The sequence below is a fragment of the Gavia stellata genome, chromosome 22, assembly GCF_030936135.1.
Source record: "Gavia stellata isolate bGavSte3 chromosome 22, bGavSte3.hap2, whole genome shotgun sequence".
NCBI classification, from domain to species: domain Eukaryota; kingdom Metazoa; phylum Chordata; class Aves; order Gaviiformes; family Gaviidae; genus Gavia; species Gavia stellata.
In genome coordinates this window covers 413435-431284 of record NC_082615.1, presented here as the reverse complement: position 1 = coordinate 431284, position 17850 = coordinate 413435, and the positions used below count along the sequence as shown (strand labels likewise).

General features: G+C 46.0%; 1 protein-coding gene across 2 annotated transcripts in view; it reads left to right on the top strand.

The window, feature by feature from the left end:
- GAS7 (growth arrest specific 7) overlaps nucleotides 1-17850 on the top strand; it is a 98647-nt gene that overhangs the window by 39187 nt on the left and 41610 nt on the right. Inside the window, exon 2 of one of the 2 annotated variants that reach the window (XM_059828221.1) lies at nucleotides 1219-1339. In XM_059828221.1, coding sequence (XP_059684204.1) covers nucleotides 1219-1339 — 121 coding nt within the window. Of the gene's footprint in view, nucleotides 1-1215; nucleotides 1340-17850 lie in introns of both variants that reach the window. The other variant, XM_059828220.1, reaches the window with a different exon arrangement.

Sequence of the window (17850 nt, the reverse complement as noted above, 5' to 3'; positions counted from 1 at the left end):
TTCTTTTATTTTTCTTCCTTTGAAGGCAATGCAAACAAACAAACAAAAAATGAGTACTTCGAATGCCTGGTTTGCCTTAGAGAATGTGGAAAGGCAAACTGGAGCTCTCTGGATGTGAGCCAGGAAGAGGCTGTTGGGTTCACAGCTGCAGGCAACCCTGCAGGGCTGCAACCGGCAATCTTTGGCCATGCATCTTATCTCTCTACCTTTGCCTTATTCAGTGTTCCTGACTGAAGGGACCAGGCGGGTTTCATGCCTCCTTTGGGATGAAGCCCTCTTTGCCAGTCTCACATCAAACAGCTGCTGTAAATCCCAAGCTACAAAGGAACCACCAGAGCTACTTGGAAAAGGGAAGTAGTCCAGGTGATGCAATGTAGTGAGGACAATTACTTGCACTTCAGCTTCACTTCTTTCTTTTCCTTGCACCCTGAACCTGCACGGAGGCTTGCAACTGAGTTGGTGAAGAGATGTACAGCTGAGGCGGCACTTGAACCCTGATAGCAGTTCTGTGTGTACCTGGAGAGCAGGTGACAGCATGACGCTCATCTCCTGCTGTTCCTAATGATCTGGATCACTCCTAGTAATCTGGATCATAACGATCCTGTATCTGGATGATATGGATCCAGATTGCATCTAGATCAGTAATGTATGCATTGTTAATTACATGCATTATTAGTGTATAATCAGCATACTGATAAGTTTACTTCAGCACACTACTCCTATAGGCAACACGGCTCTGCAGTGTTTCTTCTTGAAAACGTCTGAAAGTGATGGTGCCCCTGTAAATGAAACTGGGGCAGCACCCTCATGACCAGTGTTTTGACCCACCAGTGTATCCTCATGAAAGTAAATGAGTGCCAGATGCATGCCTTTCTTTCTCAGACACTTGATTATTTCATGCTTTGCATTTTACTGCTTAACAAGAATCATTTTCTTGGACAAGTCAAGGTGCTCATGGCACGTCAAATACAGAGGGGTTTCATTTCTCTGCCAAAGGATGTTCTGTGTAGCCAGTGCTCCAAGGGAAGATTGCTTCATGTTCTGGATGAACCTAGGACAGATGAGGGGAGAAATGGACTGAAAGTCGTTGGGTGTATTGCAGTCTCTAGAATGCCAAACCACATGGTCCATTTCCAGATGTGTGTCTGGTTAGACTTTACATTATCTAGATATTGACTTAATAGGTGGTTGTTTTGTTTTTTTTTTTTTTCTCAGCAGAAACCCAGAAAGGCAACTCCTCAGACAGGAGAAGATACCTTGAACAGCCATCTTCCCCCTGGCTGGCAGAGCTATATGTCTCCTCAGGGCCGAAGATACTATGTGAACACCTTCACAAACGGTAAGTGGGGGTGGGGGCTCCAGTAAATGTGTCACCCTAGCAGTACAGATCTGTTGCAGGAAATTGTCTCTCAAGTTGATTTTGATGACAAAGTAGGCCCAGAGTCAAAGGAATTAATATTACGATGCCACCATATGAAAGAAAAGAATTATAAGAAGGTTTAGTCTTCTGATGCTCTGTTATCTTAATTCTGACCATTAGAAGGCATCTGAAGTTTTTACAAAAGACAGAGAACGTAAAGTAGAAACACCCCTGCCATAAATGTTAGAATATAAAACACTGTTAAGGATATAATTTTTATCACATTCCTTATTTCCTTTCCCTTTAGCTGGAGATATTGATGCCTATATATGTACATATATGCAAAGTAGTTTCATAGAATGTCAGGTATCAGTGAAGCACCGTTAGGGAAAAACAGAAATAGTTAATTGAAAAGTTGCTCAAGTCAGAGTCAGCTTGCCTGTGGAGACAAGGGAAGAAAACCATATGTAATGGGACATCAAAGACAGAATTTTCCATCTGTATGTGTGTGTTTTATTCACTGTTGTGCTAGTAGAGAAGCAAACTTAACTCACGATCTTACCAGATGCTCAAGACCTGTCAAACTTGTACCACCTCTGGCTTACCTAAGACTCTGTGTCTACCTGCTTTTCTCGTCATGAGCTCAGAACAGCATTGCAAAACAGGGACTTGTGACCAGCAAAACCAGATTTCTTTAGCAGAAAGAATGACAGAATGACAGGGGAGGAAAGGACAGCAGGAGTTCACCTTGTTCACAACGGAGTTGAAGCCATCAGGAACGTCCCCTGGCGTTCCTCTTTCTGACTCACCTTGAGTGCAAGGAGAGCCGTGGGCTGTCACAACGTGCCCCATGGTCCATTCAGGGACTGATGTGTTTTGTTTCAGAAGCCTTTGGCCTAGAACTTGGCCAAGTCATTATTCACATGAGTTTTATGCACTGACATCTCATAGGAGCCTCCAGAAGGCACAGTACCATTAAACACTGCCTTCATTTTCAAGCATTGTCTGCTCTGGCTCATGAGCAGCATCCCCTGCATGGCTGGGCAGATCAGTAGGCCTTAGATGCCCTGTCCCCACTGCAGTTCAGAGGTGGGTGAGGAGATGATTAAACTCAGTCCCGAGCCATCATGGTGATGGACCCTTACTCAGATGCACTGGGTTGAGGTCAGATAAAACCAGTGAGAGGCAGAGCCTGGTTTTTATGTGATAAAAGCTCTTGTCACAGGAACCCTACTCCAGAAAGGTAGATGGCCTGGACTCAGTTTCTCCGTAATGTCAGGCAGCTTTTTATTTTCCTCACAAAAGTTACAGACAATATAACAAGGGCCAATAGCCACATCCTGCTTGGTAGGTTCAGGTCAGAAATCAGGAAATCGATTTTCTCCAGGAAGGCAGGATAGCCCTGGCACAGTCTGACCAGGGAGGTGGTGGAGTCTCCATCCTTGGGAGATCTCAGAACCTGGCTAGACAAAGCTGTGTCTGACCTGATCTGTTGTTAGCAGTGATCCTGCTCGGAGTGAGTAGCTTGGCGGAGACTTCCGGAGGTCACTTCCAACCAGTTCTTCTCAGGAGAATGCCCAAATCACCTCCGGTTGTGCTCTCAGCTAGTGCAATGGGATTGCTATGCAGCAAGAAATATGCTTCTCAGAATAACAGAAAATAAAAGAGAGGGTAGAAGTGGGATTTCTGTGTTCTGGTCCTTGCTTTAGGGAGCACCTATTCAAGTTCTGTTTAGATGAGAAAGCTCCTCACCAGGGTAGTCCTAAGCCAAACTGGATTTGAAGTTAGGCTTGCTCTTGTTTCTTGTGCTGGACTCAAGAATCGTGCATTTCTGAGCCCCCCACACATTCCATGAGGGCTGTAGCCTTTTGTGAGACAACAGGATTCTCCTGCAGCATGTACAGGGGCACTCTGGCCCCTCCACTCCTCCAGCTTAGCTGGTGTTCCTGGCAAGCTCAGTTTCTCTCAGCCTGCTGCCTGAAATTCTTCTAGCTGTGTAGATACTGCTTTTTGCTAGTTTATCGGTTTGATGATATTGCTTGGGAGTATTTTTGACTAGCTGGGCTATATTGCACTATCAGATTCACATCCCAAACGCCTATGCTTCCTCAAAGTGGATAATGTACCAGAGAAGTGTAGCCTGTGGTGTCATCTAGGCCTCAGGCAAAGCAGAAGCTGAATGGAACCTCCAGGCCTTTCTGTTAAAGTGTGTGATGAAGCTTCATCCAGCCCTGGCATATGCAGCTGTCTGGACACTGTTTTGATTTAATCTGACTAATTGGCTCTGACCTTTGTCCCTGCAAAACCGGTAGAGCAGGACTATCCATAGGCAGATTCTTGAGTCTCATGTTGGATATGCACTTTCTTCCTTGACTGTGCTGCAAAGTTGGACCTGTTGAGCCATGCAGTCACCATAAAGTCACATTTGGCATGCAAGGCTTGCTGTCTAACAGTGGGATTGCACCGTGACACTCAGGAAGTATTCTTTGGCTTTGAGCCATATACTAAGCCAATGACAATATGCTATAAAACTGCAGTACCTATCTTTCCTATGGTAGAGCTGCATTGGCATGGGTAATGTTTATCGCAAGTCTCATAGACTGGACAGCTCTTTGACTGCACCTGCTGACTTGTCTTAACTGCTTATTTGTCCTGTCATTGCTGCGGCTGCTGCTGGGAGTATCAAGATAAACACTGACAGCATTTGTCATTGGGACACGGTACCAGCATACATCTCTGTCACAGGGTTTCACGGGCCTCCTTCCTGCTTTGCCTTCATAGCACCATTGCTTCAGCAGTAGGAAATAGGTCTCTTTTTCGTCAAGGTCTTATTTGTGTAGATGTACTCCTAGGTTGCTCTGTCTTTATCATAGCTATCACCAGATGACGAAAGTATGCTGGAGCATTTGAGAGAGCTATCACTGGTTAGGGCACAAGCATGGTAACCCAGAGATCAGTGGAAGGCAACTGTTTGGCCTTCAGGCCGATCCATGTAGTTAAAGGTCTTCTGCTCACCATTACCCACCAACAGCAGTTGATGCAAAACTCTTGGTTTGTAAAGTCATAACCATTTCTCAGATCTCCCAGGGACCAGTCATCTCTTTACTGAGATGGATGATCAGAAAGTGTTTCAAGACTTCCTCTTGGAATCTTCAAAAATTCTCTATTTTTTTTCTGCAATGGGTAAGTCCAGGTGTTCAGCAGCTTTCACACAGTGATTCACAAAGTGGCTGGCTAACTGCCTGTTGACTTGCTGTAAAACCTCTATAGGGGTGACAGCCATTGCTAGAATGTACATCTGGTCTCAGCAGAAAGAGAAAGGACATTGCTAACCCATCAGGAACTACTGTAGACCCTGTGCACATTGCTTTCCCATGATCTTTCTCCTCTGATTCCACAGCTGAGACAGTCTGAAATGATGCTTTGTCTCACCCCTCACACATGCAGCAGGAGACTGAGAGGGGTCAGGGAATAATACTTCTTTGGGTGCTGACAGCAATAGTGCCTCCCAGGAAGGGCATGAGCACTGCTCTTGCTAGGACATGCATGTACCCTGCACATCCTGACAAACTATTGATAACTTCTCCTTGCTGGACAGAGGTCCAGCTTCAGTGGGGCTGATGAAATGTAGGCTCTTTTAGAATATAGCATAGCATGGGGAGTAACAGCTCTGGGGTCTGTCCATGCAGCCCAGCAGAATCTGCATGTTGAGTCTGCCTAGGAGAGAAAGATGTTAGAGATTACCCACCCAACTACTGTCAGCCAAATGCCAGCAATGTTCTACATGTATTAATCCCACATAGATGGGTGCAACAAGTGTATTTGATAATGTACAGACTATTACAAAATACAAGATTCTGTGTAAGATACATTTCATAGTTAAACATGCCAGTGAGTCACTAGAGGGAAGAAAAGGGAACTTCTCTAGGCAACAAAGCGTTAACCAGTCAGTCGAACTGAACAGTGGGTCCCACCCATCTGAGGAAGAAATATTTGCATCTCCAAGGGAGTGAAGCAGTCCTTATTTTAATGAAGGCAAATGGCCAAACTATCTCCTGAACAAGGAATAAGTACTGTAAGATTCAAAGTGAAAGATTAAATCTGCCTGAACCCCCTTCAAAGGGCTTGGGAAGGAGCCTTCCCCAGTGATGGAGCTTCCCAGAGTTGCCTAATGAGTGTACATTGGGATGCTCTCCTTAACAGATGCAACAAGGCACAAGGTATGCCCAGAGAAGGAAGCTCTTGTGTAGCACCCTGCCAGGAGAGGATAGCACTTCAAAGTGATAAGGGAATGAGAACAAATTTTCTGGTTATTTTTAGTCTAAGTGGTTTAATTGTGGTTTTCTTTTTGTTTTTTCACTTCTGTCTTTCACAAGCATCTCTAACTGCTTTGCTGAAACTAGATGTTTGAGTAAAGTATTTTATTAGAATTTTACATTAACATAGCTGCACTGGAAGGTGAGTTTAAGGCAACTTGGATAATGGCAAGGCACTATTCATGGAAGGTTACGATAGATGTTTCAGTGGGGGACCTCAGCCAGTACACTGTCTGCTCAGCCCCACCAGGGCCTTCTGCTGAATGGACTAGGTGGAGAGCTGGCACCAGAGGGATGGACCCTCTGACATGCAGCAAAACGCTGGGACACATTCTTGGAGTCTAAGGTTTTCCAGGGACCTTGTTACACTGGGCTATACTGAAAAATGAGTGTTTCTTCTCTTCCATTTGGAGCTCTCTGTCAGAGAGTACTTAGTTTTCAGTCCCAAAGTGGAAGAAGACTCTGACTTCAGTGCAGTTTAGGCATGTCCCTGTGTATGTCTCATGTCTCCTGGTATCAGGATCTACAAAGCTTCCTATTCAACAGGAAGAAACATGAAATTGTCCTGGAAAGGCTCTGTGGTTGCCATCTGTGATCATCCAAAGGTAGGTTCCCTCCCAGGCTCCTCTGAAATGCTCTGTGGGGTTTCCTTCTGTTTCCAGGTGCAGAATCTGGACCTGGATCAGAATCACCATGCCAAATCGAGGGTGTCTTCCCCAGGCGCTGAAACACCGAATTGTCTAAAGGGACTGTACAACTTCAGCTTTGTTATAGTGGCTTGTACTTTATGTAGCCTTTTTTTTTCCCTTGAGATTTTTGAATCCAAGAAGGGATTTCAATATGTCAACCATGGTCTGAGGTCTGCTTGCTGAGAGAGCAAATGGTTTCAGAGAGAATAAATATGACTGGTTATTCTTCTAGCTTACAGCAGGTCTCTCTGGCTGCTATGGAGACTGTTTTTTATGCCTTTTTTTTTATCTTATTTTAAATAACTTAGAATATCCCTCCTATCAAAGCTTTTCTGTATTATTTGCTCTGTGCTTCTCCTACCCGCTGAAGCTGAGCCAGGCAGTGGAGCTGAACTGGAGGCAAGAGGCTATCTACTTCTACTCAAACATGCAGAAATTTGAGAGGACAAACCAGTAATAACTAAAAGAAGCACAGAGCTGTTCAGTGGACAGAGTGGGAGATGCTAGACCTCTTTCACAGGTAGTGATTTGGGGGAAAAAGTAGCCAGAAAATGAGTGGAAGGAAGGGCGCCTCTCCATGATGGAGAGCATCCAGGAGCATCCTCAACTGGAGCCCTGCTAGCAGTTCCTTCGAGTCCTGCCTTGCCTGTGTGCTGTATGTACCCTGGGGACCCTGTCCAGCTGCTTCCATGCAAGGATGCAGCTGCTGAGCCTCCACCAACAGCGTAGTGCTGCAGGAGCTGTCTCTGATCCCACCTTTTCCAGAGGTACCCAGATTTGGCCTGCCAGTAAACTCAACTAATTGCTAGAGTGCTACATTGTGGTTTTTCCTTCAGGGATGATGTTAGGCAGCAGATGTAGCACTGTGTTTCTCGTAGAACAGTGCTCTGCCAGGTCTCCTGTAGCCTGAAGCCCACAAATCCATGCTCTTGCTTTCTTTCTGTATGTGTAACTCATCCCTTCTTAGACATTGCTATCATGCATCCTCCCTTTGGTTGTCCCTTCCATCATATGTCTCTCATGCATGAGATAGAAGACAGTCACTTATCTCAGCCATATGCTAAGCATACGTGGAAGCTCCAGGCATTGGGTTCACTGTCTGTTCTTTTAAATGTTGTATTCGGACATCCTCTGAGTGGCATGTCCTTCTCTTGCAGCACTCCAGCTGTCCTGCGTGCCCAACCAGTTGCCCTGTGAGTCAGTGGGAAGCATATTCTAGAGCTGGGTAGGGGTACTCGCCAACCTCAGGGCTGTGGCTGAGCCCTGGGTTGGGTAAGAGCACAATGGAGCATCCCCCCACCCTGCTCTGGGACCTTGCTAGCACCCACCACCTTTCTGAAGGTGAGTACTAGCAAGAGCAGGCCTTCTTGGCAGTTTTAGCACTTCCATCATTGACAAGCAGTGGTGGGAGGAGGTACGTGCCCTCTTGTGTGGCAGGATTGTGGCTAAACATTTATACAGCCTTTGGGCAGGGCAGGTCTGTGAGCAGAGACCCCGCGGGCAGGAAAGGCAGCTCATTTACAGGAATACAGGTCTTAAAAGCAGCAAAGGCAGTTTGAAAGCTGGCTAGAGGGAAAACAAACTGAAGGAAAAGGGGACCATAGTTAAATTACAATAAGATGGTGCAAAACGGCTTGGCAGATCATACTCAAAGCATGGTAATCAATGGTCCCTTGTCAAAGGAAAAGTTTGCACCAAAGGAAATCCTGCAGGGATCTCCGCGAGGCCTCATTCTAGTCAGTATTTCCAGTAATGAATGGCATGTTGACATTGAGAGTACTTATTCAAATGTTAACTTTAACTGAGGCTGGGAAAGAACATGGTGTGCTGCCCAGAACAGGCTCAGAATTCACAATCATCCTGCAGCTGAGGGCACACGCTAGAAGAGTAGGATGCCCTTCAGTAAAAATGCACTTGAGATTGGAGATTTCATCAGCAATAATTAAGTGACAAAGACAGGCAATGGAGCAGTTTACGGACAAAGACGTAGGGGCTCTGGAGGATCTAAAACTGAGTGTGAGCCAGCAGTGTTGTGCTAGTACAAAAACAGCCAGCGTTTTCCGTTGTATAAATAGGAATGTTGTCTGTAAGGAGTGAAGTAAGCCTCCAACTTTACAAGGAAATTATAAAACCTCAGCTGGAATATTTTATCTTATTTGGGCTCTACCCTTCAGGAAAGATGTAAGCCAGTTGGATAAAGCCCAGAAGAGAGTAGCAAGAATGATGGGAGATGTGGAAAATATAGCCTGTGGGCAAATGTTAAGAGATGGGGACTGTCTACCCTAAGAAAGCAAAGACGTGGATGGGGACATGAAAGTAGGCTTCAAGTGCATAAAATGCTGTTGCGGAGAAGACTGTTTGCAATGCCTGTCCTGACTAGAAGACACAGTAACGCACTTCACTTGCAACGAGGATAACTAACTCTTCCTAGCTCTCTAAGATAGTAAAGTGTGGGAGTTGGGAGTTGCCTGGGAGTCTGTATCACTGGAGGTCTCTAGGAGCAGGTTACGCAAAAACGTGAAGAATCATGTTGGCATTGCTTTGGGGCACAGCAGGGACAAAATGACTTCCTGAAATCCCTGTCAGGCCTGTTTTTTCAGTCTGTAGAGCCTAACATATATGAAAAATATTTATCAATGTAGAGGATGACAAATGCCTGGGACTCACATGGCAGTTGTTCTTTATTTGGTATCTTTGTCTTTCCCCAAGTTTTACATACGTCACATCTAACTAGGCTGTTGTCACTCAACTGCTGGTTTGCTTTTTCTGGTTGTCTAAGTCAAAGAATCTTAATATGAATTCAGAGGAACATTTACTGAGCTTCGTTTCATGTGTAACCACATGCACCTGTGCTGAATATTCCCACCGTGCTTTGGGACAGATCCTGCTCCTCCCTGGACAGTTCTGCCCTCCTGCTCCCCAGGGAAAGGCAGTATTAGCCAGCAGTGCGCAGGGCAGCAGCACCTGGTGGGCTCCACACCGCACAGTCAGTCTGCTGGGATGGGTGCACAGCTGGGAGCAGGGAGGGGACACAGCCTTTGAAGAAGGTCATCAAGCAACAGCAAGTTTTGGTGTGGTGGGGCTCTGGGATGCTCCTCAGCTGAACCCCTTCTGTATTTCTCCTGCCTCTTCCTGAAAACAAGAGATGTTGGGTGACTGGTCCGTCCAACAAATTGCCTTTCTGAACTTGGCTGGCACTGCACCATCTCTGCTTCACCAAGCAACCATCACTGTTTGCTTCCTTCCTCATATGGTGCAGAAGCCTTTTCTTGGATTAAATCTGCTTTTTGCTCTTGGTGCTTGAGCTAGTCAGAGGTGGGAACTCAAGTATGCATTCCCATTCCTGGGGAGGGGAAATGGGATTTTAGGGGCAAGTAACATCTTGATTCTTCTGAGCCTTCAAAATACAACAGAACCCTCCCCCCTTGTGAGGCATTAATATTATTGTCAGCTGTTTCCAGTGGTTAGTGTCCTTCCACATTGTGATTATCTGCCTGTGCTATCCATACATCTTATCTGACCATAACAGTATTTCCACCATGCATATTGTCTGATCTATTTTTTGTTGTCTTTACATGAAAAACACAAGGAAATTGGTTCTCAACTGGAAAGAAATAGGCTGTATGAGACAGTGTTCTTATGTGGAAAAAAGTTGTTAGAAAAATCTGTAACGAAAGAATTGGGATGACTCTATATGGAACAAGCAGATTTGCACAGGTAGATGCCAAAGACAGCACATTCCTGTCTATCTCCACTTGATAGCCCAACCAGATAAACACTCCACATTTATCATCCTTTGAAACTGGCTGGACTCAATCCTGAAACCATTTTAAAGGCCTCTGACCTGTAAAAAGTCTGCAGAATGAAGCCCAAGAGAATTTCAATATACCTAAAATTTGTTTTCACAGTATGGCCTGCTGTAGGAAGGTTGAGTCTGAATCAATTACATTACAGTCAGGATGCCTGGCATCTATCTTGTGCAACATCTAGAGACATCCAAGCTTGGCATGTCAAAACATAAAAGCGAGATGGCAAGCCACTCTAAAACACCTGGAAGACCCTTCTCTAACAGTCATGGTCCTTATTTTGCATCGTTAACTCTGCAAGGAGTCCTGTGCTGTCTGGAAGGACAGTCAGGATACCTCTCCTGGGATTTGGAGGGTTAAGTGCATGTTCGTGCTCTCTGTTTAGAATCAGGACACCAGTGAGCAGGGGTGATAACCTGGAAAGGAGTGTGTGCAAAAGAGCACATGGCTGTCAGGCTGCCGCCCATTGGAGTCCACAGCACTGACTCAGTCCTGTGCCCTTGTTTCACCACCACTATTGCCGTCTGAGCAGGGCAGAGTTTGATTCACCTGAGAAGATACCATCTGCAGGGTGGACAACTCCATTTGAATGGGATTTTCCACTATGACCATTTATCCGTGAAAAGAAATAATTACCTTTACCTCTCAATTGTCTTCCTGATGTATGTGTCTAAAATAGCTAATGTGAACTACACCCTGTAAGTGTCAGTCTCTCTTCATTGACTCTGAGGAGAGCTTCAGTGACAATACCAACTCGACAGGCAGGTAAAGCTGACTGTAGTGAATCTCACCAGGCACCTGATCTTACAGCCTAGAACTGAAGGGGAACTTCAAAAATGCCCTCAGTTTCCTTGCATGGGATTACTGCCCCTACTACTCCCATAGCAGAATGCAGCCATGATGGTGCCAGCAGGCACAGAGAGGGCTGAACAGCAAAACAGCCTCTTCCCATCGGGTCATATGGTGAGCACACCTTCCTTCACACCCAAAATATCCGCCCTGGCTTTCTTCCCCAAAAGTGCGTAGGTTGCATAGGACCTCTCTAAAATGCCACACCCCATTTCTACACTTAGTTCCTACAGCTGTTGCAAATACTCAGGCATGTTCACACATGCACACAAACACACATCTGCATGTGTACTCACACTTCAGAGGGACAGCACTTTGGGGGAGATTCAGTGTCTGAAAAGCTGCAGTATTCCTGAGGGTTACTTGAATAACAGGAGCTAGAAGGCCAGGCCAACAGCTCTGCAAATCAGACGAGGGCAAAAAAATTTATCCAGGGGCAGGAATCTTTGACAGGTTTAGGAAATATCAGAAATATCAGAAATATGGCCTGTTGGCATAGCAATGGTTGAGGAAGGAAATATGTCTTTAGATACCTTCATTGCACAATGAAGTACTAAGAAGTACTAAGAAGAACTAGGAGGCCACATGGGGGCTGGTAGGAAGGCAGTGGAAAGGAAAGGCAGGCTCTGCAAGTACAGCTTCAGGGATGGAGGACACCTTCCCCATTGCACACTTTGCCTCATTCAAGGTAGCCACAGCATATGGCTTCGAGCTGGCCAGAGCTGCAGCTCCGTGTTACAGAGCTGTAAGCCCCACAGAAAGCTTTCCTATGTGCTAGAAGCTACTAGGTCTGAGCTGAAAAAACCTGCATTTATGTGTGCAGTACTCATAGGTTTGATTCATCAGATGGGGGGGAAATAAATACTTTTCTGCTGTTGGAGCAATGAATGGGAGACCAGTGGTTACTCTAAGAAGTAACTCTCAGAGGGTGAGAAGGTCCTTCCTGGACCTGCAGTATTGGCTCTTCCTCAGCTCTCTGTACCTCTGCCCTGGAACAATACTACTCTGCCTTGGATTTTTTACCCATCAGGTTTTAGATGTTAAACTCTCCTCCTAGCCAGTGTTTGGCTATCTCCATGCCCATGCTTCCCCAGTTTCTCCAGCCGCAGCATACTACCCACAGGCACACAGCTCCTTGCACTAGCAGAGCCCACTAGGACATGTGCTCAGTCCATGTTGTCCCACGCCCACTGTGTGTGCCAAGGGAAGAGGAATTGGCTGTTTGAAGTGTGTAAGCAGCCCAAACCCCTTGTCCCCATCTCCTGAAGCTCCTGCTGCCCTGCAGAGGAAGTCTGGGCTGTAGCAATGGTGCTTGTGACTCTGGATGGGGAGAGCTTGGTGTGCAACCCACTCCTCTCTGGCCTGATGCTTCCCAGTGGCCAGGAGGGGTTTGTAGGGATGGCTGCTTCTGCTTCCTGGGGATGAGGGAAGGTGTTGGCAGCTGGGGGTGATGGCAGCTGATGGACTGAGGGAGAAGGGGGTCTGTACAGCTCAAGATGGATGGGTTTAGGGGTCCCGTTTGCAGGCAAGGGGAGAAAAAAAGTGTAGGAGGACTGCAGAGAGTGTAAAACACCCTCGTGCACAGCTCCCATGCTTCTTCTGAACCAATGTGGCTGCCCATCGAATTCCCTTATTTGCTTCAGAAAAAATACAAACACAGGCTTTTTGTTATTTCTTCCTCACCAGAACGGCACTGCCCTTTTTGTGGCTGTACCTCAGCAAACAGTGGTGGGCTCCATCCCTCGAGGCCAGCTGTCCATCTGCAGTCTCCTTGGGCTCACAGGTCAGTTCCAGTGTTGACCTGTTTGGAGAAACATGAAATGAGCCCTCCAGAAACCACCAGGTATCTTGTGGCCTTCATATTTCAAGTGAGCTGACTCAAGTCCCAGCTTGATAAATATCCCAGTGCTTTACGCACACTCCTCCATTTCTGTCTGTGACTCAGGTGAGGGGTTGTTGTGTGTGGTCTTACTGAAGAAAAGCCAGTAAGTGCTTCTGCGAGGTGCTGTAACCTCTGTTGCCCCCCCAGGGCCTGTGTCCATTGCACCATTCAGCTGAGATTGCCTGTACCTGGCTGCGTACAGGGGTGTCCCTGTCCGTTCCCTTCCCAGGACAGGTACCATTGCAGCAAGTCAGCGAGAAGCTCTGTTGTTCTGCTAGAATTTCAAGAAATAAATGTACCCGGGCTGGTCTGGGTTGCAAAATCACTGTGTGTGAAGTTTTCAAAAGTTTTCATGTATATGAACTGATGGGAAGACCGTGAATAGGAAGAAACCCTGCCTGGGAGAGAGGGCAAATAGACAGAGTGTTGACATTTACAGTCAACTCTGAGCACATCTGCACAACCTGTGGGTCATTTGGAGGCAGGTGCAGGTAAGGTGAAATCATTTCTGCTCTGGATATCTCCTACCTGACAGTTCCTGTGAAATAACTCTGTTTATATACTTGCTGCTGCTTTGGGGGGTTGGCAGCAGGCTTCTAGGTGGCATTTTCAGAGCCCAAAACAAGGAAAACAGCACTCCTCTCCCCTGCCTGCACTTCTTTACAATGCTTTGTATTTGGTTCAGTTAGTGTCAGGACTGCTGGCACCTTCATGCAGCTTGTTAGGGCTGAGCCTCTCCCTTTTCCCAGAACTACACTGGCATAATCTGAAACAAATGTATATTTCTGAAGTAATTCCCTAGTATGATATTTTCTTATCAATAATAATTGTAGTTCTGCATTGTGATTGCAAATGAGAGGAGGAGCCTGGGCACAAGTGATGGGAAAGGACATAAAGATATAGGGTAGGATGGGTAAATGAAGGGGCAGAGAAGGTGAGAAGCAGTCAGGGTGGGAGGGTGGAGATGCTATCCAGTCTCTGAAAGGTGTAAAGAATTGTGTGCTTCACATAGCCTCATAAAACCATCTTCTGTGCATGGACAATACTTATCCATCTTTAAGAAAACTGGGGTGAGCAATCTTGTCTGCTTTGACATGCCATTAATCCTCTTTTCAGATTTGAGACTTGTAAGTCATTGACTGAATGGTGCCAGCAGAGCGGATGATACTGCACATAACCTGGACTGTAAGAGAACATGGAAAAGTTTCCAGGCTGCTCAGCAGGGGTGGCCTTGGTGTATTTTCTGAAAAGGGAGCCCTAGGATCACACTGCCATGCCAAGTTCGAAAGTAGCATGTGCCCAGAATGCACAGCTACTATGTGGTTAACCATACGGTTGCTCAGTGTCTTTGGGAGTGGTTTACAACTGTGCGTGGGTGGTAGATTCAGCAGGAAAATATTTGATTATGCTGAAGAAATTCTCTGATGTGCTGCAGCTGTAATACCTCTTGCATTAGTCAAACAATAGCACTCCAGCTACCTTGTCCATCACATTAAAGATGACTTATATACTTATGACACTAGTGTGCGTGTGGCTTGCTGCCATCTTGCATTCTCAGCTGAGGTCAGCCTTACATGGTGTGTCCTTATTTCCAGGCCTTTCTTGTCTGTGGTGTTATGTCCTTCCCATTACTAAACAGCCTTCTGCCTCCTGGAAAGCAGGAATTCTGCTTTCACGTTTTCTTGATCCTAATTAAGGTCCATATATTGTCCTCGCAAGTTCTCAGGTACGGACTTTCAGGCAGTCCTGAAATGTGTAGCTGCCAGCAGTTGTTTCCTTGAAAGGAATCTCAAGTCCAGCACTTCAGAGTTTTAGGAAAATTTTCTTGATCTGCCTGAAAAAATATGTATTACTTAGTATCCTCCTGGTACCACCAGCCAGCTTTTCTGTTTCTGTCCTCCTGGGTACCCCTTCCTGCTTATCTTGATTTACCCTTCACTTTCTTCCACTGAAGTTCCTAATTTCAAGCAAGTTTCTGATTTAGCTGTGCAACCACTGCAACCTGCAGCTTGCCTACTGACCGCAGGAAGAGCAGAAACAACAGATTGTGCTTTTTCTAGCCAGCGCCCAAACAACAGATGAAAACTCAGTGCCATAAACGCATTGCATTTCCATTGCAAACCTGGCACAACATGGGCCGCTAAGAGATGGTCATCTTGTTTGAGACACCTTTGTCATTAGGATCCTCACTGAAACTCAGTGACTTCTGTGTGTTTTGAGGTTCACCCTAAAATATATCATTCACTACATTTGTGTCGCATAGCTTCTATGCAATGCCAGAGCTGAGAGCACTGTAACATTAGTATGTCGCAAGCTCAACTATTCTTTCCTAAGACATATAATTTTTAAGCATTGTAAGCACATAAAAAGGATTAAATTAAGAAGCACCAGGTGCAAAGGAAACCTCCCTACTGCACCATTGTAAGCTAGACCTTGATCAAGAATATGAAAGCAATTTTAATAATGCTGCATTTCACTGGGTAATTGGAGGATGACAACAGACTAAAAGTAGGAGAATTTTCTACACCAAGATCACACAGCGTTATTTGCATTTTCACTGATGCTGTTGTGAGTGGGGAAGGGAACTGGGTGAATACAGAGAGTGGCCAGTTCTCCAGAGGAAATGCATACGAGATCTACCCTGGCAGCCCAAGCACAGTCTGGAATGAATCTGGCTAAGGGTGGCACTAACAGTTGGTCATTTTGTAGCTTTACCTCCAACTTTTACCAAATCTTGAACTCTCTATTTTCAGAGAATAATCAAGACTTATTTTATCATTGCTTTGTTAGAAAGCAACCTCAAAATTGAAAGCATGCTGTTTCTTTGAGAGAGATGACCCAGTAGTTCGGCTAGACCGGCATGTTCGTGGAGCTCCTGCCCAGGACACCTTGTCGCGTCCCTGAGAGCCAGGGTGCATATGTCAGCCTGGGGCTCAACAAAGCCAGATGCATTAAAGGGGCTCTCTCCTTGAAGACAACCAGTACTGCGATGCTGGAAAGCAGTGAGGAAGTTCACCACTTGCAGACAATTCTTGCCTCTTCTGAAGTAGACCCAAAATAAGAGATCAGTGGATGGAAGGAATATAACCACAACCCACTCTAGCACTTCCTCTGCCTAATATTTTTCCATCTCTCTGAGTCAGTTAAGGAGCTTGGAAGGATGTAGTCTGTGGGTTGAGGTTTTCTTTCATATCTCACCAGCTATGGTCAACACCTACTCCAACTAAACTTATGAACTGCAGCTGAAATAGTAAGTCATCTGTGGAGACACCTAAGAGATGTCAAGCATTTTGTTACATGTTTTTTCTCATACAGATAAAACTTTTTAGTGACAGTTTCCCTCTGATACAGCATGTCCTAGCCAAAGGCTGGTATAGAAACCTGCCTTGGAAAAATGGCCTAAAACCTAGAAAAAGTGTGTCTCAGAAATTGCTGGAAATAGCATTATTATAACTACTAAGCCTGCAATGAAGGGCTCGCTTTTGTTGCACAGTGTTTGCAAAAGGAGGGGTGTGGTGCAGGTCCCAGTGCTCATTTTGAAAGATCAAGTAAGGACTATTGTCAACAGCTTTTCCCATGCTGTTGAGGTAGCGACAAGCACCTCTTCCCTCAACACACGGACAGAAGATTTGAAGAAATCTTGGATGGTGCCTGTCTCCAGGTGCTGTTTCGGGACCAAGGATAAAAGCTGTGTGGCAGCCTTAGTCTCTTTTTTATTGAACTGCCTGTGGGATGGAGCTGGATTTCAGTTCTGACACTGCAACTTCTGCTGAACTAGTTCATGCACTACATGGTGCCCTGCTTTCAGCACTTGTGAGACTGAATCTCATGTTTCATGTGGGTGCAGGGAGATTTGCATCTGTCACTTCTGCCTGCTTTTCATGTCTCTTTTCATTAGGTATGAGGGTGGAAGTAAAGGTCAGGGCCCTGGGAGGCCCACAGAGGAGTGCGACTCCGCAATGCAATGAGAAGACACCGTGTAGAAGACCATGTTGCAGTTCAGAGGCTTGTGCATGCACTGGTTGTTTGGGCCTTCTGAGCTGATGTTGCTATAGGTCACCCATACCAGGTTCAGTACTGCAGGGCTCACTGGACGATAATGTTGGATCACAAAGGCAAAAGAGCTGCTGTGCTGAATCCTTAGACTCTGGTCTGCAGGAGGTCAGGAGGGGAGAGCCAAGATGGTTCCTGGCCTGGAGTCAGTTCTGTGAACTGACGCAGAGGTGAGACCTCCTCACTCCAGTGAAACAAAATCTCCTTGTGCTACACGTCCCTGACAGAACAGGAGGAAAGCATTTTAATTGTACTCTTATTCACCCACTCCTTCTGCTTCTAAAGTTTTGAATGGTTTACTCCAGTCTCACGGCATTGCAAGTGGTTTCCCCTCCTTATGTGCACAAACCCACACCCCCCCCTGCCTTTCCTTTGGGCTGTTTTCTCCCACACACAATATCAAGAAATGAAGTGCCATGAAACCCTGATTCGTCACAAATGTGGGGAAGATCATAGTAAGAAATGGGAGATAAGGTGCGAGACCACTGACAGCACTTTGGTTTTGGCTGGCGAGGTGAGGTTTGCTGGAGCGTGGTGGCTTCAGGCAGCCTGGAGGTTTGTACTGGAGAGTGCAGTGTTGCGCTGTTAAAGGAAACCTGTTTCGAAAGCAGGGCTGTTTGCACTCCATTCGACTCACAGGTCCAACCAATCTTTGCACTTTGGGGAGCCACAGACAGGCAGCAAACCTTGCTGAAAGCCTATGGAGATGCAGTGGAGCAGCAAAGGGAGGCTGGGAGGTTTGCAAACGGTCTGCACATACGGGTGATTCCTACCTGCCTTTGGCAAAAGCAAAGAGAATCCAAAAGAGATGAGGTAAGACTGTGGGGCCTGTTCTACCCTACTGTGAATATCACTTCTAATTCTGCGTGTTTTCAGGAACAGTTTGGGAGAAGCT